Raw genomic sequence first — 23,464 nt, forward strand, 5'->3', positions numbered from 1 at the left:
GAGTATTAAAAGTATTTCGATACTTAATACAACATTTAATTTGTATGAGTTTTTTACCCAACTATGAAATTCTGTAATCTGATAATAGCAATTGGTAATAATTGTTCTACGGTAATAGGCACAGATATATAGAATAAACGATATTCTATATATCTGTGGTAATAGGAAAGTAAAATTCGCGGATGTCTATACCTATAAACTATTACTATATGGAATAATCTGTGGTATGATACTATGTTCGTGGTTATCATGGTCGCGCTAGCGCCAGGCCGACTTCCGGACCACCGGAATGTTTTGGATCGCTTTCGTGTCGGCACTGTATCGCGTGGCAGACGGACAGCAAAAAGCAAAACAAATAACTCGGTCAATCAACGGGATTTTTAGTTGCCACAATTTTACGCGTCGCAGTGCCCTAGTCAACGCGACTCAGTCCACGGTGGCGACGGCCGTCCATTATCGAAACGATGAGACAATAAAATACTGACTCGTCAATAAACATTAAACCGAGTATCTGTTCAACGACAAATTACGTGTCTTCCGCTCTCTGTTTTTGTTGTTGTACTTTTCTCCGTTTTCAATTCTTAGCACTCACCAATAACGGTCTGCGACTGTGGATACGACGTGTCAGCAGCAGCTGTGCTGTGTAATAGGTGACGTTTGTAGACTTCTAGTTTATCGTTTGGTGGATGTGTCGGTCTTTCAGGTGAAAGAGGTACAACCGCCCGTGCATAATGGCCGAGAAGAGAAAAGGCAAACGGCGACGTGATGAGGTGAGTTGCTGTCACGACGACACTAATTATAATGACGTCTGCATTGAGTTGCGTGTTATTGAAGTCGCGTAGCCAGGATCGACGTTGGGTTCAGTCAGTTAATGTGTGGTATTTGTTTTTCAGGAGTACAGCTTGGACCCTGAGGCCGCAGCTGATAAACCGAGCAAAACCGAGTACTCTGTGGCTGCCTGGTTGCGCAAGCACGCTCCACACAAAAAGACAAAATTTGCCGGACACAATGTCGAGTACTTTACAGGTCTGTGTTGATGACGGAACGTTCACTGCATGTATATGTGAAATGACAGGTTAATTGATTTTTATTTTATGCTTACAGGTAGCAAAGCTGTTGACAGTCTATTGGAATCAAAATGGGCAACCAGTGAGAAATTGTTCACTACCAGACAGGAGATCGAAACTTTTTTGGACTTGTACGATATTTGTTGATGTTACTTTGTTGATGTTATCTTGTATACTTAGTTACTTTATTTCCTTCCTAGAATGTTGAAGCATCAGTTTTATCACCGTGCCAAGAAAGTGCCGATATCTGATCAGGAACTAAAAGCTATGAAAAATAAGAAATCCAAAAAGTCAAATGATACTGATAAAGATGAGAAGAAAAAAACAGATAAAAAGAAAAAAGATAAGAAAGATGATGAAAGCGAAGAAACTAGTAAAGATGATAAAATTGATGATGATAAAATCAAATCCACTGAAGTAAGATTATGTTTTATCTATAGGTAGGCATTTATAATATATATTATATTATATTTACCTTACTATATCATAAAGTAGTTGGTATCTTACTGAAACATATCGATTTAAAAGTATTATACAATGTTTGATTGTATTAAAAAATACCTAGTAAACATAAGTGAGCTAATTGATCCCTTATTCATGACCTAGTGGCCCATGCAACTAGTACACTTTTTATACAATCTGGCATGAGTGGTGTAAACTATAAAACACATTCCCTTTACCCACCCAAACCCTTTAATAGAATTTACCATAAAAGTAACTGATACTAAAGTGATTTCATTCATGATTATCATTTGTTGCTTTATAGAAAATTAAAATTATTATACAATGCGGTGAGCAAATGTTCTACAAACCTCTCACCTCTAATATATTGGTAATACACAGCAGTAAAACTGTATAATATACAAACCACCTGTGCTTATTATTTTTCAAAATAAGTTGAATTGAGTGGTGGTTACCATGATTATTTTGGCTTGATATATTTGCCCAGTACAAACAATTTAATAGTGTTGTAATCAATAATAATGTACCTATAAAGAATTTTTAAAAAAAAGTTTCACACAATTAAAGAATAGACCATCGATCAGAACATAGCAGGGTGACAATATCATGAAAAAAAACTAACTAATAACAAAATTGCTTTTATTAAATTACAGAAAATGAAAAAAATCATCATGAATAAATTATGCACCTATGTAATATATCATGTAATATAATATCATCAGTAAAAATACTCAAAATAGTTAGCTATTTACAATTAAAAAAATTACCATCATTTCACATTAGTCTAATGGGTGACATGTCTCCCCCTGATGAGAGCCCTTAGGAATATATAATTATTCTTATATATGCGATGAAATATTATGTTACTGGACAGCTTAATGAACAACAGCTTAACAACAATTATTGTTGTATGCATAATTTAAAAAAAAATTATATCTCATTTAGTCTTTTTGTTCTGCTTGTCTAGAGATTACTTAGATACTTTATGGGATTTGCTTGATAATCCCTATTGCTTATCAAAAATGCATTGTTTTATAGTTGGAGGTTCTAATCTATAGTTAGAAGTTTTTAAAATATGCATGTATAATACAAGTTAAATCTATAACATTCTTTTATAAAAAGTAAAATGTAACGTCAAACTAAGTTACCTAACTACATCCTAAAGTTGAAATATTTGTCTGTGTTAACAGATTGAACGGAAAAAAAAAAGTCGTAAAATACGTTTAGAAATGCATATGGAACAATCATTTGTTGACAATTTGGATGCATATGTTTGGATTTATGATCCTATTCCATTTTATTATTGGGTAATAGGAACATTCATTGTATTTGGAGGAATTGGAATTTGTTTATTCCCATTATGGCCACCACAAGTGAGGTAAGAAAATTAATTGTATATGCAGTTATTCAGTGATGTAATAACTATTCATTATTTGTTACTATCTACCTTGTTAAACGCATGATTTATTTTTATTAATTTATTTCAGAATGGGTGTGCAGTACTTAAGTATAGCAGCGGCAGGATTCCTTATATTCATTATTGTTTTGGCCATTCTTAGATTAGTCTTATTCAGTTTGCTTTGGATATTGACAACAGGCAAATTACATTTTTGGCTATTCCCAAATTTAACAGAAGATGTTGGCTTCTTTGCTTCATTTTGGCCCATTTATACAGTATGTACAAACAACCAATTCTATACTTCTATACTTTTGGTAAATAAATACAATTATTTATGCAATTTGTATTGTTCATATTTTAGTATAGTGTATTCTATAAAAAAAGTGCTAAAAAGGGAAAGAAAAAAAAGGAGAAATTATCAGATGATGAGGATGAAGATGATAAAAAACTGGATGATTGTGATGAAGAAAAAAAATCTTCAGAATCTGAAATCGACGAAAAGGTTCCTGAAACTGAAACATTTGAACATGACAACACATTATTAGATACAGAATCTGGGCAATTTGAAAATCCAAAGTAGACATTTTTATACACAAGTTTTACAAAATGATAAATTATGATAGTTCATTGACTGAAATTTAATTAATAATTAAGATAGCCCAAATATGAAAAATTCTAATTACGTTCAAAACGTTTATACTTTCAATATATTCATGCTTCATAATACTTCCCTAAATACTCTTAAAGCAATTGAAATAAAAAAAAGAAAACTAATACATTTTCTAAAACCATTGTTTGTAGGTTATTTTAAATTTTATTATTAATTGTTAGTGATATCTGCTTGATAGTTGGATATTTTGTTAGTTTTAATTAATTATAATTAAAGACCACATATTGTGTACATATATTTGCCACTTAATAAAAATTAGCAAATATATGTGAGAATATGGGTGACCAACTGAATAAAAAACAGTAACGTGGAATCAATATAAGTTTGTATGTATTATAGTATATACTGATTACGTTTTAATATTTACACAATAAAGCACTTAAAAATTCAACACAATAACACCAATGACCGATATCGCAAAATATTTTTTCTTTTCTGATTTATTCTTACACACGTTTAAGTGTCTTAAAGCTCAACACATATCTAATAACATAGAAATGCATTTTTATTACAATTTTATATGAGACCTTAGTTCAAATTTTTTAATTTATATTTTGGGTAACTTATTTTGAAAAAGTTTTTATTAATACTTATACTGTTATTAAAAATGTTTACTTATAGTTTAATATTAATAATTTTCTGATTTTTGTAAATAGATGTTCTGAAGATTCCTCTTCAACTGATACTGAATCAAGTAGCCAGCAGTCGCACAGTGGTAATGATTTTGTCATGGTGGAAAAACATGATGCCCAAGACACATAATAATAAGTAATTAAGTATAATTTATGTATGTACCTACTTCATGTTAACATTTTAAATTAATTCTTTGTTGTTATGTTTTTTAAAATTTTTTTTTTCCAGATAAAATTAACAATCCCTTTATTTATGTTTTCCAATAGCTTTTGCTGTGGTATGATTTAAAATTAATATAATAATTTATTATTGTTTTTACTGTTATCCTATTATAACTTATATTCAATAAATTGCATTATTATTATGTTTTATATTTTTTTTGTTTTTACACATCCTATAAAGACTAATTTTCTAATTGGTACTCCAATTGTAGCAAATTATTTTTATTTCCAAATGTAGTTTTTTTCTCCCTATTATTTTTATTAAGGGCAAACTTGTAACTGTTATTAAAAAATGTTTAGATGTGAATTTAACACTAAAAATAATCAAATATCACACATCCAAGCTTAACTTTCAATGAAACCCTTGCTGTGTAGTTACTATGTTGTCTGATTCATTTAGAAAGTGAAAATCATAAATATCACTAACTTACACTCAACTTGCATACACTTTTATTATATTTGTTTTTAGTTCTCTATATCCATTTTAGGAGTATGAAGTAAGTAGTAACTGAACTGTCATACTAAGACTATATCATCATTTTATTGATACAAAATATAAATATAAATTTGAGTAAATATATCAGCGGTAGCAAACAACTATATTGTGCACAGGGTAGACAATTGACTACTCTAAAAACATTGTTTTTATGTGTAGAATAAATATTGTAATAATGTACATCTTCATTGAGAACTGTGAAATTTAAAAAAAAAATTATATTTTGTGTTTGTGGTTGTTGTTTTATGAGTACATATAAACAATGCACAAGCAATCCTGTTATAAATTAAAATGAAAATAGTTGTAGAAAACCTACAATTTCAACAGGTTATGCATGATTGCACGAGGAATATCACCAATAAAAGTAATTGCAGATTTCTTACAAGATTAGTCATTTCACAAGCAACAAACCAAATTCCATCAAACATTTTTAAAATGTTAACATATTTTGGAATTTTGTAATTGACATAAAATCGAAAGTACCTTGGTACATTTTCATTTAAATATCATCAAATTCAACACTGTATGGGGAAAAGCAATAAAGTATTAAACTGTACAGAACTAGGTAATGAATAATATCAGATTAACATTGTATGATTAATATAAATAAATAATGCGTGAACTTCATTACATGATTATCACAGGTTGCCTCGTAGCTGGTAACATTGGTACATTGATTAAGTCTTTAATAAAATAAAAAAAATTATATTTAAAGTTTATTTTATATTACAATTGTTAATTAATTATATTTCAAAAATGAGAATATTATTTGATATTTAATGTATCTCTTTTTTCAATTTGCCTCATTGCCTTTTTCCTCATTCTCTTAATTTTGGCAGGGTTCTTAATCTGAAAAAAATAAAAATCTCTTGTATAGTTTATTATTTAATAAAACAGAACTCATTCCGCTAATGTAATAAAATTATATACAAATATAAATAATTGTCAAGTAGGATGATGAATGTTGTCAAGTAGGATAATGAATGTTGATGTAAAAATATTTTAACAAGTCAATCATTCTATACCGGATAGGTAAGGTATCAGCCCGTCCCCCCCTTGCATGTTGAAATCTCTAATCGTGATTTACAGCTACAATTATTGCACGGTTTAATTATTCGATTCAATTTTTTTTTTATACTAAATAATATTTGTACTAATTTCCCTTATCAAAAAAATATTTAAATAACGGCCAAATCCTAATGACTAGTTCATATTTTAAGCTAATAAACTCAGTGACGCAATGTCTCAATTCGAGGCTGATTCTATAAAATGAATTTCAAAATTAATATACCTAACCTAGGTAGTTCATGGTACATTTATTTTGAAATAAGCTAAAATAATAATTAATAATTTAAAATATTAATCATAATTAACAGTGAATGATGACTTTTTTCTTCTGCTGATTTTTATATTTTAGTGATAAAAAAAGTCCAATAAAAATAAACTGGATCTATACGTAGGTACATAGTTAAAAAACTAAATATTTAAAAATTAACCAATAATAAAAATATATTACCACTTGAACAACTTCAGATTTCCTTTGATTTTCTGCACGTCGTTTGATATTTTCACGTCGTCGTTCTTTCCTAGCTTCATTTTCTGCATTTCTTTCATTAATCAAAGTTCTAGACAACTCTCTAGTTTTTTTAATGTCTTCTCTAAGTTTTTGTTTACGTTCAAAAGACAATTTTAAACCCTTTGTTTTGTTGATTGACGAAAATCTTAAGCAATAAAAATATATCTGTGTAGTGTGAACTCAAACCGAAATCATTTTATATTAATGATATTTATTCACGACTACGTATAGTAAGTTTGCAACCTACTTGGTTTTAGGTGTTTTCCAAAATCGTCCACATTTGGGCATACCGCGTACCGATACTTCTTTTTCTGACATTATAAATAAACAATAATATTTTAGTATTAAGTTATAGATATACGCAGTGAAAATAAATGACAATTGTTCAAACAAACTAATCGTAGTAATGTAATATAGAGTAAAGACTTTAATATATTAATTATAGAAATTACTGATTATAAGTACTTTTTAGACCATAAAGTCAACTAGTCAAGAGACGACCGAGCCATGTGTTCACCGTTTGTTATCGTTTCACCGTGAGCTCATCCAAAGATAATAAAGAATGGAAGGGCTCCGCCAATAATCCAGTGTTGCCAGGTCAAATTTACATAAATTTTTATTTTACTTTTTTAGAATTGTACAACTAACTGTATGACCCAGGTGGATATAATATATCCACCTTGTGTATGACTACCACGAATTAAAATATACGTAATAAAGTATATTTTAATTTGTGACGACTACTTAACATCATGTATAACATTCATACTCAACCATAGACATATAAATGATTTATATGTCAATGATGATATTTATGTATTATTTTGAAATATTATATTGTTATTCGTTACGTGTATACCAATTACCATTGGATTGAAATTCAACCATTCATCAGGAATTGAAACATGGTAAAATGAGTGTTCAGTATTTAATTTCAGGATCTACCTACCTATATTATTGTAATGGTTGGGTATTATAACTTATATGGATATATTCTCCTGAGTCCTGAGAGCCTTTATTTTAAATAAATGTAATCAAATTCTAGCGAGAACTTACTAATAAAAAATATTAAAAGATTTTAAAATAAAAACTTTTTTTTTTATTTAATAAAATAAGACATTCCTAGCCTATGGCTATCGGGCTATCTATATCCATGGATACGTTTGTGGCTATTTTAAAAGGATAGTTATAAATATAAATATACTAACAGATGTATATACAGATGATTAATTAAAACAATTATACATAATTAAAAATAATTAAATGCAAAATTATACAACAGCAATACAACATAAACAAATCATAAACTGGAGGTAGAATTTAACGAATGAGGTCGTAGGGGCGATCGAGTTTTAGTCGTCGTTGGAGTGGTGGATGAATATGTAGATTTTAGTGAAGCGAACCTGTTGAGTTGAGTGATGATAATTATTTGCATTTTTTGATAGGGTGCGTTGTGGTCTCCAATTTTAACAATTTGGGGGTCTTTATGAATATTTTCATCATCGTTTACGATGATTTGTAATAATTCTTAACACTTTATTTTAAAATATTTGGATTTTTTTTAATGTGTAGATTGGGCACGCATAAGTAATTAATTTCAGTAGTAGTTGCTTGTACTCGTATATTAGGATTGAACATTTTTTATGAATGGCTGATTTTTTGTTTATTATTGGAATTATCGATAGGCGTCGGTACACTGGTTGTAGTTTTGTTGATGAGTTTGGCCCCTAGATTAGGTAGCTTCTTATACCTGTACATTGTATAATAATATAACATATCAAAAACTATTTTGCGCAGGATAAAACCACTCAGTCTGTAGTCCTAGTAGACAAAGACAAAAAGTGTACAAAATATTAAAGATAATATTGTCTGTGTCGTAGAGTTTTTATTTGTTTTATATAATTAATAAGACAAAAGTTATAATACTGTTAAAAATCTGATATTTTTACTTTTTCCAAACTTAAATACCTTTTTATATAGGTATTATCGAAATAATAAAAAAAAACACGACACAGTAATTGTTTTCTATTCATTGCAAACATTTAATTTTTTAGTTATTAGTAAATAGTTAATTAGTTAAATAATAATAATTTTGATTGTTTGTTTCATGGTGTTTAGAAGAAAAAAATAAGTACATACAGTTAGAAAAAACAATTAATTTAATTTAATTTTTTAATTTTTTAAATTTTACTCAGCTCTAGTTTAGTCAATTTTGGGTTTAGGACAAAAGTTGATACATCAAAATAGCTTGAAAAAAATCGGTAAACCCGAATATGATATTCAAATTGCGGGTTGCCATTTAAAAAAAAATGTAAGTTTTATTGCGCATGCGAAATATACACGAGTTAAAAACATTGTAAGTCATAGAAATTTACGATCCATTAGTCTAGTTTAATGTCCCGCAAACTGCAGAATTGGAAAATATTTACATGGTAATAAGTGGTAAAGTGGCCCCTGCTTTTTGGGACACACGGTATATACTTATGTAAAATTGGTCTGTTTTGAAACCGAATTACAACGAAATGACTAAAATCGTTATTCTTTGTGTTACTAATGCCACCTAGCGGGGTCCACAATCCACCAATCCACCACAGGTGGACAGCCTACTTGATAATATACTGCTCACATTATCACAAGCGAGTCTCATATAGAGTTGGCATTTTTAAAGGACAACGAAGTGCATATTGCCCTATAAGGCAAGTAGTATTAATTAGAAATGCACTTTGTTTATTTTTAATAGACTATAATTAATAGCCATAAGGTGTGGGTGTCCATCGATAAACATAAATAACACACTGTTTGAGATAATTCTTTAGTTCACATTTTCACAAATTATAATTAGGTATTCAAGTAAATCATCAATTAGATATTTTTAGTCTTGGCCATGCAATCAAAAGGTTTTTTTTTTTAAATTTTAAATTAATACATTCATAATAATATTTAATAGAGTCCCTAATATTCTTCTAGCCGATACAGAATCAACAAAACATCAAAGTATGTTTTGACGTATTGATCACTATACGTCTATACTCACTAGCTAAGCTACCTCACATCGTCTACTTGCGTCTATTGTTCCGTACGTCAGCAGTATCAATCGATATACTTATATCGTTGACCGTTGTCGCGCTGAAGTAGTTAAGTCATATTATAATTTGATATGTCTACGGTGGCTACTAACGACAAATCCGTTGTTAACCTGCAGACGACGGAAGGAGAAAAAATGCAAATGATATTCGAAGAGTTGAGGTCGGTCAAGTTCCACATTCCGGCTACGTTTTCGCCACGCGTCGGAACATGGCCGGCGGCGTTGAGAAGACAGTCGTCTTCGCCGAACGTGGCCGCCAGGATTCGTCGTCAGCCAGCCGTGGCAGGAGACTGCGAAATCCATCGGCGTTTGTCCACGCCGGTCGCGCAACCCCGCAATCCTCACCGTGAACTGCCCGAGGTGCCGGAACACAACGGGCACCCATCCTGCAGTCCTGCACCGGACCATAGGCGTGCGCAGACTCCGGTTTCAGGGGCAGCAAGAGATTAATTCGGCCCATTCTTCAAATTCACCATTAAACCCAGCCCATAGTTTTACTATTTTTGCTATTAGGTATCAAAATTAAAGTTGTATTGATTATTTGTTTATTTGGATAAACAGTTGTACACTTTTTATAGTAGACAGGTTTATTAGTTTTATACTGATAAATTCTATAATCATAAAATATTCATATCTATACTTGACCAAAAAAAAAAAAAAAAAATCATTTGTGGAAATATAATTTTACCGAGGCCCATTATTTAATATTTGCCGGCCCCGGTAGCCCCAAATAAAGTCCAGGGGCAGCATATGCTGCCTCTGCTGCCCCCGTGCGCACGCCTATGCACCGGACCACGGCGAAGTGTCTGTTGCGAAGTACGCGGGACACGACGCTTCGCTGCAGGAGAACGGTGCTGTGGAGTCGACGGATAAGCAGAACGGAAGTGACACCTCGTCGTGTGCGTCCGTGAAGCCGGCGGCGCCGGAACTCCCAGCAACATGGGCCGAGGTCGGGGAGCTCGACGAATTTGCAGGAGACCGTTCAGGGCGGGGTCGATGGTCGTCGGCGCCCAATATGCGAATAAGTTTCGACCTGACGAACGCCCCGGAACCGGCAAATGTCGGGGAATGTAATGAAGCCTCTGGTCAGAAATTGGTCCACGACTCTGTCCGTCCTAAACGGCGTCGCAACATGTGGAGCCGGACGAAGAGATTCGTCCGGCGCATGTTTTGCTGCGCCGCCGTTTAGGATGACCCCGATGTTTTTGTTGCTGTATGCGGGGCCGTAGCTAGGCACTGGCAAGAGGTGATTTGCCAAATGGCCATTTACAAAAAAAAATTTATGTATACATATATTTATCAAAATAATAATATTTTCAATTTAAGTATTTTTTAGTATTTCACGATTTGTGATTTTTGAAGGACTTTCCTTAGTTAAATGAATCACTCGGTATATTAATATTATATAGGTTATACGACTTCTGCAGCTTCGGCCGGTACAACGTTTAGAGAGGTATAATATGCGTCTTATAATATAATTTTTCAATTCATTTTTATATTTAATATTTATTTACAAATTAATATTGTTAATAATATAATAGAGTTGAATAGTTCTAAACGTTCTTGGTAAACGCGGCGGCGGACATCACCCCGAAAACACGGTTGGGAGGCGGCGGGCTTTATGAGCGGACTACCGAGACGCGCGTGACACTGCACGCCGTTCGGACGTGAATCGCGATTCGCCAATGCCGCTGCCCAAAAGTTTTCCGTCGGACCGCCGCCGCCGCCACGCGATTCTCCGCTCCGAAGCGTTATCGGAAATATATGGTACAGCAACCACCCTCTGCCTACATTAATATATTATAATCTCAACAGATAAATTCGTATGGGTGCAAGGTGCATACTATAATAAATTACTGCAGGGTGTTGCACTCCTCCGAAACGTCGCGACCGATTGGAATGACATTATTTTTGTATAGGTACTTGATAGGTATGAGAATAGGTGGTTGATTATTCTTCACCCTCCTACCACTACCCTCAATTTTTTTAACATAACCTTTTGACATTTAAGGAGGACATTATTTTTGCTTATAAATGATTGCAATTGGTTATAGGCGAAATATAAATATATTTAGTACAAATTAGTATTTCTTTTTGTCTATTGGTTGTCAATCAGAAAGGTCATTTATATTTATGCATGAAATTGAATGTTCGCACTTTGCGTACCAAGGTGGCAGAGTTGCACTTACGGCCGCTCATCGGCGTGTCCGCAATCAAAATAAAAATAAATAAATAGAAATTAAACATATTATTTATATTGAGTCAATATAAATAATAGGTAATCAAGGGTGGATTACCTATCTGATAATGTACTGCAGCTCTCTTTATCACAAGCCAGTCTCATATAGAATTGGCATTTTTAACTTTCAATGGAATGCACGTGGTTAGCTTAATTTATAAATGAATCTATATAATATTATTGTGTGTTATTGTGTCTTAGGTTAGGTCACATAAAAATGTATTAATAGAATTTACTTTTAAGTTAATTGTTGTTTTAATTATTTGTATGTTTTTAAAAATATTTTATTGTTATTTCGTTATGTTGTTTTATATAATAATATTGTTGATCTTTAATAGTAAAACTAAAAGTGAATAAAAAAAAAACAAAATGTACTAATTAAATGGTTCACTAAAATGTAATTGTCCAACCACGTGCCACCAAATAATTTCAAAGCGACCATTAGAACACTATTGATTCTTTAATAGTTGTTAACGGCTCTGAAAAGTTGTGATTTTTAAAGAGATGTATTTATGAAATTGTCCATTCCTTGTGGTCACTGCTCGTCTTTGTGAACAGTGTGTAATAAAAGATCGTTAGTGTGTGTATACTCTCCAGCGACTACCAATCACCCTTATCATGCATAATACCCGCATTCACATTTAGCCTTACTATGTAATTTCTTCTAAATTTGAACTTAAAATAACTATAAAAAAAAAGCTGCGTTTATGTTTATTTTTAGATTTTTTGGTTACAGAATTAACTACATACATATATGGAACCTTGTTTTAAATTTTCAATTCTTAGTTATAAAAGTTGAACATTTATACAATTTTTAACTACAAAATCATTTTTCAATTTTCAAATTTAAGACATTTTAACTTTAAATGATTATAAAACAAAAACGTGACTATGTATTTTTAATATTTTTCAACTGATATTGTAACAATATATCAGGAGCCTTGTTTTAATTTTCAATATTTTGAACATTTTATCAAGTTTATGAATTGATAAAATAAAGTATCAACATATGGTATAAATTTCAAAGGTCTGCAGTTATTCGTTTTTGAATTACAACAAAATAAAAAAATCATCGCTACATGAAAAATCGAGTGAATATCCAATGTTTTCAAAAACATTTCAACTTCAAAGGGTCATCAAAATTGTATTTAACTTTCCGGTAAAATTTTTTATTTTTGATAAAAGTAGACAAACTTATAAGTAATCTCGTATTAAAATTTTTAAATCTTAGACATGAAAAGAAACATGTATATATAAAATTTTTAACTCAAAACAATTTGCAAATTTTTGTCATTTTTACAAGTTTTGTTAAAATTCTAAATTCAACCGCTCATAAAAAAATATTGTGGATTAAGGCTCAACTTTTTTTTTGTAATTTCCACTAACAACAACTTACGGGTAATCTTTTATTACATTTTCAAGTTTTTTGACAGAGTGAAACATTTTTTATCGACATTAGTTTAAAAAGATAGCCCCCCACTATTACAATTATAAAAACATATATCCCACCCTAGAACCAGTTCTTAATTACGTCACTGTTATATAATTTAAGGTACATAAGCAATAACCGTTGGAGATAATACAAGCTAAAGTTAAAGCTTTAAATAGCTATATAATATAATAATTAATAATTAATAATATAATACAATATGCAGGTCATGTAAAACCATGAACACGTATCTATTATAAATACAACAGTGCCTGTTATCATATCTACTTGTATGATTATGTTTCATCTATATATATAGGTAAACAACATTTTATATTAAAGCAAAGTTCAATGGGCTGTCGTATTATGATTGTTTGAAAATAGTAATACACATATGTATTATTATAATATGTTCGTAAGATTATGGGCTATAGCACTAATTTCGTTGTACCTTGTAGTTTGTACACCATTGACGTAAGTATACAATGTGTTACAGAAAGATCCGAACAATTGATGCTAGTTAAACGAATGACAAAAACCGTGAAAATTATATGGATAATAAATAATTTAAGAAATATACGTGCTTACGTCTGGAAATTCTCAAAAAATTAATTCTCAAACTATTTTGAAAAAAGTCATTACTTTTTAAATTAATTTACTCCAAAATATAAGGATATTTAAAAAAATTCTAAAAAATAAAGATATAGATAAATGTAAAAATTGTTCTTATTACCAGATTTACAAATTGGCTCTTTGGAAACTCTAATTTTCAGTTTCAAGAAATGAAAAAGAAAAAAATCATAAGTACTAAAAATATATATCTCAAATGTTTATAAATTAGAAATAAAAATTTTTTACCATTGTTATTTATAACAAGTGATTACATTATAGTCAGTTCTTCTGTTACACTCTGTATACATAGATTGCTATTGTTCGACAGTAAACAGTGCAAACTCTTAGACCTTAGTATAGTTTATTCGGTCCGATAATAATCTGTTCCAAACTTCCAAAAGTGAATAATTTTACTATTAATTACAATGCACTATTTTCCCCTTCTATAGGTCACCTATGTCGTTATGTGGGAGATGCGCGCCGCCGGACAGAAACCGGTCGCTAACCGGTATAATATTTTATTCACTTAGGTATCACTTTTGAAACAGAGTATAGTCTGTTATTGATGCGTGTATAGTGCAGAGATATTCAAACTTTTCCATTCCACGGCTCCTTTGTGCTCTCTTCACAACATTTTGGTGGCTCTCAAATTAGTAAGGACACAGAAAGAAAAACAATGTTTTAATGTTCAGTTATTTATACAGTATTATATTATCTTCTTTCGCTTTTTCATCTTGCTTGGTTTCGGCCATTCAGACCGTACAGCTAAGTATTTACTTTATATATTTATATTGTCACCTGTCTCTATCTTCTGCTAATTCCTGCAATGACTATTTATTTTGGTTCCACCGTCTTAACATATTTTCTAACGCATCCATCTTCTCATCTTAAACGCGATCTACCATGAGGTCTGCCTATTTCCACTGTGTTTTCTTCTCGTACTTTTCTTATCAGCGAATCGTGCTTTCTTCAGGCATGACCCGCTCGAAATTTAATTATTTATAGTAATATATAATATATTACAAATATCTATGCATAAATTATATCTAGACAACAAATTCAAAAATAATTATGCATAGCAAACTGAAATTAAATGTTTTAGGTTTAGAATAAAATAATATAATATTAGCCGTCACCGTCCTCATTTTCCTCTTCTCTCTTCTATGTCGCGGCTCCCTTGACTCTGTTTCGAGACGCCCCATGAAGTCAAAAAAATTTGGGAACTTGCTAGACTAAACAAATGTAGTGCTTGAATAGCGGATGACGCGGGAAGGGGGAGGGTTGGACCTACGGAATCCCTCTTCTTTGGTGTATATATTTATGCGTACCCCTTTTAATTATATCCTAATCAATGTGACATTTAAATATTCAGGTTCGCGAATTATTTTTATACTGCATAATTTTTATAATTTGTTTCTAATTCATTATTCAAGCACTGTGTACAATATAATATTATTTGCAATACGATTTACGGTATTTAGATATGAGATGATATTAATTTATTATTTTAATTAATTTATATTTTCAGTTAAACGTTGAAATCGATGCCTCAAGAGAATAAAATGATTTATGAAGATTTAAAATCAAAAGTAAATATACAATACGGATTACAACACACTAACGTTATACAGTTTATTATTTATTAGGGCAGTATAAACTAATGAAGTTTAAAATTTTTTACAGTTTGATCAAAATGGATACGTTGTAATAAAAAATTTTCTGAGCGAAAAGGAGACAACGGAGCTCAAGGATGCAGGAGAAAAACTTACCAAGAATGTGCCGGCTGACGTTAAGACCGTGTTTGTTACTAGTCAAACCAAACAAGTAATGATAGACCCCCACTTCATTATCCAGTTGAATATAGAATACCATTTATTATAGAAATTAACATTTTAACAGTTATTAGGACATTAATATTATGGTTTATCAACCGCATTTAAGCAATTTGAATTGTATTGGAGGTTGAGAGTTAATAACAATGCTTATATCTTTGTAGGTAGATTAGCATCTTAAATGTATAATACAGTTTTAAGAAATTTATAATATTATAAAATAATTATAAATTATAGTCACAAATATAATGGTGTCTAAATCACATGAAAATCATAATTATAGCATATAGGTAGGTACTATAAATAAAGTAAACATATATAGCTCAAAGCTTATTGTTCATATAAAAATAATTTATTTAGGTATTATATTATATATATTAACACCTCTAGTGGTATTTCTTATATAGTGCTTAAAGTCAATAACAAAATTGAAAATCTTATTTATCGGAGGTGGGTTTATAATTTTTTGACAAAGCCCGTTCGGCTCCCGCTATACAAAAATGAAATAGCAGTATAAAATCCCAAACAGCTCCGATTTTTCACAAAATTAAATTCCTTCCCACACCATTTCATTGCGTTATGTCACAACTATTTTTAATAAGCGTTTGAACTCTGAAGTTTAAATTTTAACGAAAATTCATAAGTATTCGCACGTAAAATAGTAGTTACGAGTCATGCAAATATGCAATATAGGTATTATTTATAACCATACGTTTTAAAACTTAATTCGTAACATCTAGCAATGTAGTATTACATTTTATCTACGATTCGTTGTAAAAACCATAACGAAAATTTTACCTATATTTCGTCACTGTAAGAACTTCAAATTATTGCGTAATAATACTTAAATAGCACTCGACATTTCACAAGATTTTTGATAAAATGACCTATATTTGATTTTACATATTTTGTCATAAATACATGTTTTTACATACTTCACAATTATTCAATTTTTTCTCGCATTTTTCGACAATTTTACTTCTTTAACCCTGTGTTTTCTTCTGAGTTCAGAGTGATTGAAAGCTTATTATAAGTAAGCCAATACTTAATAGCTTACGACTGTGTAGTATAATATCGTCATCGGTTCGGCGGTGAAGACCGGACGTATTTTTGACGTGGTTTTATACTTTTATACGTATAAATACTGTTTAAAGCAAACTATTACGGTAGATTAGAAGATCCTTTGAATACTTATGAGTTATGATAAATGAGAATACGTAGAAAGCCCATAATACCTATGTATAATATTATTAATACATATAGGTGTCCGACGATTACTTCATAGAGAGTGCCGACAAAATATCATTTTTTTATGAAAAAGCTGCGCTGGACGATGTCGGAAACTTGTTGGTCGACACCTCGCTGGCGCTGAACAAAGTCGGCCATGCCTTGCACAGGTTGCACCCGACATTCGAGACATGCACGTACAGCGACAAGGTGACTAACATCTGCCGATCTCTGGGCCTAGTGAAGCCGGTAGTGCCGCAGAGCATGTACATCTACAAAAACCCTGGTGTTGGTGGCGAAGGTCAGTCTATACAGTACCTATAGTAACACGAACACTGAGTATTTATAAGTACATAATATTACAATCAAAATAATTCAGAGAGATTATTTGAAATGTAGTTGCAACTTACGATTGGTTTTGTTAACTTACCTTACTATTAGGTACTCATATCAATTTATTATAAACTATATACTATATAGGTACCCATTTTAAAATATTAAAAATAAATTTAATTATCTACACTCGCCATAATTATCTGATTGCATAATATAATAGTTATACCTATAGGCTATTAGGCTATAGAGTATGTGTATCGTTAATGAAACATTGTGGGTGGTGGTGTCGGTGAGGGAGTGCATCAAGACATCAAGTGACAGCCAAATTTAAAACTGTTTAGTAAAAACTAACTATCTGTCTATCCTTGTGCACTTTCAGACCCTATTAAATATTTACAACCATGTTTCAAGCAGTTTTGTGCAGGATTTATCGCTTATTGAACCCATATATATGATGCTCCGCATAGCCGATTAAAAATATTCTTTTTTCTATATAGGTACTCGTAAGTCGTAAGATATTAATAATTTGTTCAGACGAGAACAAATCAACAATACGTAAAAGTATTAAAGGTTATTTAGATTAGCTATTAAGTCAAATTAATGTTAGACGTTAGTATATCATTTTATTAATTTAAAATATCACGACACTATTTACGCCCTATAATTGATTCTTGGAGGAGGGATTGGAATAGCGAGGTAGTTATAAAAATGGCCCATAATAAAATAAGACTATAATAGAATTTTTAAATTAGGTGCCTATCTCGGCACCTATATAGTATATACTAATGAACCCTGGCAATGTTATATATAAACTAGCTGAATTACCGTGTGTACTTTTGTTTATTTTCATTTTTACAATATATCCCTATGACTTCTCAGAACAATTCTTATCTACCTGAAGGACAAAAATGATAAGTTGCAGGTAGCTAGAAAACCGCGGTCCGCCGTACTGCACAATACAAATATAATTGTTACTTACTCCACTAATAAGCAATATCTTTGAAAATCCTTTCTTACTGCACGGTGAAAATACGAGAATTTTTTTTCTTCTATTCCAAGTTTTAAGTTCGTACGTTGCGTAGTTTTTGAGTTACAGCGATAAGTGACAAAGTGCGGTATTTGGATTTTTTACGTATAGGTAATAACGACAGTCGGCAATTGTTTGGTATCTATAGAATATGTAAAATGTTAGCGTTAATGTATGAAATTCGGAATTCCGTAATTCTATAAAAAAAACTAGTTACGCCATAGAATTGCGGGTACTTTCAGTTAATGTATTGAATGAATCCATAAATACATGCCTACTTCAACTAGGTAGTTATTCTATATACTAACTATATAGGTATTTTATAAACTAACGATAAGGGGTTAGTTAACGTATTTAAAACCATTATTTTATTTGCATTATTTTTAGTACAAATTACAAATTACAAAAATCAGAATTAGAATTATTAAAATCTTAAATAAATTATACAAATACAAATAAAAAATCAATAGTTATCAATAGTTTTAAAAAAAAAAGAATTTTAAACTTATTCTATTATTATAGTATAGTCACTACTATTATAGAGCTCTATTTTTGGGTATCCGGACAATTTCCCCCCGGACATTTTCCCCCCGACTGTTTTTGGCGTAGTAGGACATTTTCCCCCCATTTTTTCATAAATATAATAAGACATAAAAAAATTGTATATAAGTAAAATTAAACATTTCATTTTTTTTTTTTCATAAATGTAATAAAATATAAAAAAATTGTACATAAGTAAAATAGGTTAAAAATTTCGACATAAAAATGATATATTTTGTTATTGACTATAACTGCTTTGAACAATTTTTATACAAAAGTCCAAAACCTTTGCTCATGAAGATATAAGATTGTAGAAGAATCTTATCTTAATAGTCTAATAAATCAAATAATAAGATAGTTTTTGACAGCCCAGCAATAGATTGGGTATTAGATACAATTTTAGATTTCAATGTTACTAGCGAATAATACAGTATGCTAGTACTATTATTTTTTAAATAAATATAATCTAATAATCTAAAAATATATTTCTACTATAATAGGTAATTATATTATAATTGATTATACTTATAAAAAAAAATTATATTTTACTGAAAAAAAAATAATTTCTTATTAAATAATAAATAATAAACTTAAAAAAAAATGGGGGGAAAATGTCCGCATCGAATATATATTGGGGGGAAAATGTCCTACTACGTCAATAACAGTCGGGGGGAAAATGTCCGGGGGGAAACTGTCCGCCACTCTTATTTTTGGGTGGGTTAAATATTAATAATATCAGTGACTCGTAGTGATAGTAGTGACAAATTAGTATTGATTATCAACACTTATACAGTTATACATTTATACTGCTTAGAAGTCCCCTACGACTATAGTCGTTACTATAGTTGTGTCCAAATTAAAATATTGCCACAAACAGACTAACTACCTAGGTAGGTACCTAAATAAATTTGAATAAAAAGGAATTAAATATTATACAATCAATAAAATATACAGTTTATACCTCTTTAATGTTTATTACAAAATTTAAAGCATAATTATAAATTAACATTATTTTTCTTTCCTCTACTGCAAATTTATTTACAATGTCATTTGTATTTAATTTGTTAGTTACATATCTTTCTAAGTTTAAAATGTATAATTTAAAGTGATTTTGTGCCATGGAGGACCTTAGCCACCTTTTTTTGGGGGGGGGGGGGGGGGGTAAACTACTAACTGCCCTAATGTCGGGGCCAACCGATTGTGCGGTTGGTGACTTCGAAATCGGCGGTGATTTACTGTTTTACCGCAGAATAGGTGAAATTTTCACCAATTAGCCGGCGGCAGTCGGAGGCGGTGTCACACTCTTTTGGCCTCGTCATTAGTTGCGCTACTGAGCGTACGCGCGTATAGGTAAAAACTCATCAAGTATGTATTATTTTCAAATATACCTATCTAGTCATCTCGCATCAAGACTCCACATTCCTCTTCACGGAACCAGATTCATTGGTCGGTTTTTGGATAGCCTTGGACGATGCCACGCTAGAGAACGGTTGTTTGTGGGTGATACCGGGTTCACACAAGACCGACATACACAAACGTCTTATTCGTAACCCGGACAAAAGCAGTGAAACAAGCCAAACAATTTTCCAGGGAACGCATCCAGAATATGAACAGTCTTTGTATGTACCGCTAGCCGTTGAGAAATGTAAGCTTTATATTCTATACCTATAACATAGCACAGGGTACCTACATAAATATAATATATATTATCCAACAAGGATTTTAAACTATACAGTCATACTTATACCTAATAAATGGATTTAATTCGCAGCCAGCCTCGTTTTAATACACGGAAAAGTGGTACACAAAAGTGAACAGAACAAGTCACAGTATTCGCGACATGCATACACGTTTCATGTATTTGATGAAGGAATTAGCCAATATTCTGAACAGAATTGGTTACAGACAAAAGTTGGATTCAAACCACTTTATATTATATAAACATTATGAAAAGAAATACAATAATTTTACACGACATAATATCATGTACAATTTTATTATGAAAACCTTTTAGTAGATAATAATTACAATGCCAAGTTCCGTAGGTCGTGACAATAACCACTGCATGCTCACCATCACTGGTAGTAGGTAAATAGGTATTATTACAATTTACAATCCACGCGACGAATTCATATTAGATATGCATTATTATTTAAAATCATTTTTTTATAATTTATAAATGCTGAGGTAGATGTTTATAATCATTGGTGGTTGACGATTGGTAGGAATGGAGTGGGAACCAAATTAAGGCTAGGAGATTAAAATGTATCCAGGCCATCTACAATATGTATTAATAAAATCACCAAAAAATATTACTCAAAAACTAAGAGACATTTTTTTGTTTCATTTATAACAGTAATAAGTATTACTTTTAGTATAAGTTATATCAAAGTATTTGATTATTTCAATCACTATATTGGTTAACTTACAATGTATTGATATAAGTACAACTGATACCTGAGAAATAATATCACATAGGTAGTATACTTTAATAGTTAAAATAAACGCAATATTAATAATTATATACAGTAGAACCTTGATTATTCGAATTAATTGGGACCTCATGACTATTAGTCCGGATACTGGAAATTGTTAAAAAAAATCAATTTTTTTTTTTAAACATACAATTGTATAATATCATATAGTATTATTTTATTATTATTATTACCATATTCTAATTATATTATAATATGCATTTTATATTTAGAAATATACAATCACAATAAAGTACATAGGAACATTAGTTTATGATATTTTTTTTTGACGAAATTCGGATAGGCACCTAGTTACCTACGCTAAGGAAACTCGGGAATTTTTAAGCAATACCATTTTTCTACTACGTCTATATAATTTTCTGGTGAAGGTAAATAAAAACAAAAAATCGTAGACACCTACTTAAAATTTCCATTACTATTTTTTTTATGCTTTTTATGCTATTTTAGATATATTATGCCATTTTTGATTTTATGTAGTTTTTTGTACTTTATATGTCAATATTTTCGTTAGGTAGGTCATGAAATTGGAGAATTGAATACAAAGTTGCTCACAATTTGTTTTTAGTAAATACCTATTCAATTCAAAAAATATTGAAAAAACAAATTCACGATTTTAACGAAATTCATAAAAATGCATAATATTTTGAGTTAGAAATTCATAAAACTTTTCCTGTTATTTCTCAGATTTAAAAATGTAGTTCAAGATTCCTCGTAAGATTTTCTACCTATAGCAGATAAAAAGTTAATGAAGATACAATTTTATTATGTAATTGACATAACTTATTATTCGTGAAGTATATATAATGTAAATTGTCTTAACAAATATTTTTAGGTGTTCATATAGGTACACTGGGTTTGAAGTGTTCAATAACTATCATACTGTGATTTTAATTAATTAATATTATGTTTACAGTGATTTACTGTTAGTATTAAAATAAACAGTTGTACCAATTTTCAAATCTAAACTGTGGAAATATGACAATGAAAACCAATTTATGAATATATTTTCAAAGCGAATAAATTCCTAACTGTTCAATCAGTGGTTTGTTCACCCTAGTATGTTCATTTATGGTATTATTAAGACAGTGCAGATAAATAAAAAAAATATATTTATTTTTTTGGATTTCAATAAACATTATTTATAAATAATAGTCAATAGTCATCATTCATCACATTATACAACGCATACATTTCAATTTGACATGTCTAATTTAATTTGTATGCACTATGTATCTATTTATTAAATGTAATAACACATCAAAACATACCTACTACAACATTTATTTAAAGAAACCATCCACCATCTTCTCTTTATTTTAATTTGTTTTTTTTGTGTTGTCGAGTGTATAAATCAAATGTTACAGATTTAAAAACTAAAAATCATTTAATTATATATTTTCAATAGAAAACTTGTTAGTTGCTTATACAGAGTTGAGAGTATACAATGATTAATGACCATCAGCCCATAGTATAAGCTAGTGCTGAGCACCAAATCCGGATCAATCCGGATTGAAACAAAAGTAACAATCCGTTTAATCCGGATTATGATATAAATCCGGTTTATTATATAAAAGTTAATTAAAAAAAATTAATGTCTTAAAACATTGAGTCGATTTTCAATAGATCTGAGATCGTAATTCGTATTATTTAGGTTGATAATAATGAAAAAATAGCTGATTATCTCAAAAACAATGAAGCCAGATTGGATCCGTTAATCCGGATAAAACGGATTGATCCGAAATTCGGATTAAATAATTGTAATCCATAATCCGGATTTGTCAAAATAATGCTCAGCACTAGTATAAGTCTACACAAGTATATCATGTTCCAAGTATTTAAATCATCAAACACTAGACGAGAAGAAAACTGAAAAAATCATGAAAAAAACACATACCATCAGGATAAGGATAGGTACTTAACTAAACTGTATACTTGGATTGTAAATAATATGCATTGTATGGAACACGCCGACATAAATTAAGTCGAGTAATGTTAATACAAAAAAATGAAAAAAATATTGTTTGAAAACATTTCAAGGGAAGTTTGAATCCTTAAACATATGTGTAACTAATATAAATTTCACTATTTTTTATATAGGTATTATAAAGTAGGTAAACC

At 30.5% G+C, this 23,464-nt stretch overlaps 3 protein-coding genes across 3 annotated transcripts; 2 read left to right on the forward strand and 1 right to left on the reverse strand.

The window, feature by feature from the left end:
* Positions 1-355: 355 nt before the first annotated feature.
* Positions 356-4,385, forward strand: LOC111031574 (translocation protein SEC62). Its single transcript, XM_022311596.1, has 8 exons — positions 356-770; positions 894-1,026; positions 1,105-1,198; positions 1,268-1,484; positions 2,720-2,907; positions 3,017-3,203; positions 3,290-3,504; positions 4,255-4,385. Exons 1-8 carry the CDS (start codon positions 732-734, stop codon positions 4,358-4,360), a joined length of 1,179 nt encoding a protein of 392 aa, XP_022167288.1. The 5' UTR covers positions 356-731; the 3' UTR covers positions 4,361-4,385.
* A 1,252-nt stretch (positions 4,386-5,637) lies between these two features.
* LOC111031576 (coiled-coil domain-containing protein 86) lies at positions 5,638-7,047 on the reverse strand. The gene is made up of 3 exons (XM_022311598.1): positions 6,772-7,047; positions 6,465-6,669; positions 5,638-5,797 (listed from the first exon to the last, which is right to left on the reverse strand). Exons 1-3 carry the CDS (start codon positions 6,840-6,842, stop codon positions 5,714-5,716), a joined length of 360 nt encoding a protein of 119 aa, XP_022167290.1. The 5' UTR covers positions 6,843-7,047; the 3' UTR covers positions 5,638-5,713.
* Positions 7,048-14,408: 7,361 nt separating this feature from the next.
* On the forward strand, positions 14,409-20,831 carry LOC111031575 (phytanoyl-CoA dioxygenase domain-containing protein 1). The gene is made up of 6 exons (XM_022311597.1): positions 14,409-14,542; positions 15,418-15,478; positions 15,573-15,713; positions 16,985-17,249; positions 20,248-20,496; positions 20,623-20,831. Exons 2-6 carry the CDS (start codon positions 15,434-15,436, stop codon positions 20,790-20,792), a joined length of 870 nt encoding a protein of 289 aa, XP_022167289.1. The 5' UTR covers positions 14,409-14,542; positions 15,418-15,433; the 3' UTR covers positions 20,793-20,831.
* The last annotated feature ends 2,633 nt before the right edge of the window (positions 20,832-23,464 follow it).

The sequence above is a fragment of the Myzus persicae genome, unplaced genomic scaffold (genome assembly GCF_001856785.1).
Source record: "Myzus persicae strain clone G006 unplaced genomic scaffold, MPER_G0061.0, whole genome shotgun sequence".
Taxonomy (NCBI): Eukaryota; Metazoa; Arthropoda; class Insecta; order Hemiptera; family Aphididae; genus Myzus; species Myzus persicae.

Bases quoted from the DNA above. Each gene is read 5' to 3' on its own strand.
- LOC111031575 (XM_022311597.1), top strand. From the start codon at position 15,434: ATGCCTCAAGAGAATAAAATGATTTATGAAGATTTAAAATCAAAA. The intron at 15,479-15,572 runs GTAAATATACAA...AATTTTTTACAG, and splicing joins ATGAAGATTTAAAATCAAAA to TTTGATCAAAATGGATACGT. The intron at 17,250-20,247 runs GTCAGTCTATAC...ATACCTATCTAG, and splicing joins CCCTGGTGTTGGTGGCGAAG to TCATCTCGCATCAAGACTCC.
- LOC111031574 (XM_022311596.1), top strand. From the start codon at position 732: ATGGCCGAGAAGAGAAAAGGCAAACGGCGACGTGATGAG. The intron at 1,199-1,267 runs GTACGATATTTG...TTTCCTTCCTAG, and splicing joins ATCGAAACTTTTTTGGACTT to AATGTTGAAGCATCAGTTTT. The intron at 3,505-4,254 runs GTAGACATTTTT...TTTTGTAAATAG, and splicing joins GGGCAATTTGAAAATCCAAA to ATGTTCTGAAGATTCCTCTT.
- LOC111031576 (XM_022311598.1), bottom strand. From the start codon at position 6,842: ATGTCAGAAAAAGAAGTATCGGTACGCGGTATGCCCAAATGTGGACGA. The intron at 6,670-6,771 runs GTAGGTTGCAAA...TTATTGCTTAAG, and splicing joins TGGAAAACACCTAAAACCAA to ATTTTCGTCAATCAACAAAA. The intron at 5,798-6,464 runs GTAATATATTTT...TATTTTTTTCAG, and splicing joins AATCTGAAGTTGTTCAAGTG to ATTAAGAACCCTGCCAAAAT.